This window comes from Octopus bimaculoides, chromosome 4 (genome assembly GCF_001194135.2).
Source record: "Octopus bimaculoides isolate UCB-OBI-ISO-001 chromosome 4, ASM119413v2, whole genome shotgun sequence".
In the NCBI taxonomy this organism is placed as follows: Eukaryota; Metazoa; Mollusca; class Cephalopoda; order Octopoda; family Octopodidae; genus Octopus; species Octopus bimaculoides.
In genome coordinates, this window is record NC_068984.1 from 20,306,610 (window position 1) to 20,307,539 (window position 930).

General features: G+C 30.3%; 1 protein-coding gene across 2 annotated transcripts in view; it reads right to left on the reverse strand.

Annotated features, from left to right (window-relative positions):
- The window catches only part of LOC106881564 (cilia- and flagella-associated protein 70), a 49,429-nt gene that overhangs the window by 30,306 nt on the left and 18,193 nt on the right, over positions 1-930 (reverse strand). For both annotated transcript variants that reach the window (XM_014932026.2, XM_014932018.2), the window contains exon 12: positions 473-589. In XM_014932026.2, coding sequence (XP_014787512.1) covers positions 473-589 — 117 coding nt within the window. The remainder of the gene's footprint in view (positions 1-472; positions 590-930) is intronic.

Genomic DNA, 930 nt, shown 5'->3' on the forward strand with positions numbered 1-930 from the left:
ATATATATATATATATATATATATATATATATATATACATGGTGAGTGTGGAGTGTTTACCAAGCACACCAGAATATACATTTCTGATGGGTTACATTAGCTTCTCTAGAACTTTCAAAAAAATGGTACAGTCTTTATTGCTATATGATAACTAGTTATTGCTAGTTGGACTGGGCTTCTGACAATCAAGCCTTCTAGCAGACAAACTGGCTCATAGGTCAGTATATTATTTACTTGCTTACAAATGCAGTACTGTGACCAAAATGTAATTTTTTTAGTAGAATTATTACATATTATCATTCATTATTATTGTACCAGTCACAAGTATTATTACAGTCATCATAAACTAAATATGTTTTTTGAATTAATGTTTGGAAGAGAAACTAAATAAGATCAGTGAAATTTCTCTGAAGTATAATATAAATATTATTAATGAACAAAAATAAATAGAAAGAGAAAGAATATGCATTACTTTCTTTGGTTCTTTTTTGTCTTCTCTCACTTTTCGTCCTGTTGGAGATGGTCCAGATGATACAAAGCTGAGCGAAAATTTAATAGCCTCTTCACTAAGTGCGGTTGAACTGATTGCCTGAACCATAAGAAAAATTCATCAATCATCATCCATAAAAATTCATCAACCACACAAATAATTTTAACATAGCTTTAACCCTTTAGTGTTCAGATTAATCTGTTAAATGTAATACTTTTTTCACTCAAATTGTTTTGAATTAATCATACATTATCTTACAGCTTTGAAGTTTCGATGGTGTGATAATTTATTCTTAAAATGTCAATGTAGGTTAGGTGTGAGGGGCTAGATATGGCCAGTTTGAATTTAAAACATGTAGGATATTTGGGCCGGATATGGCCGGCTTAAACACCAAAGGGTTAATTGTCAAACCAGAAAAAAATGTCTTTTCCTTTCTTTTC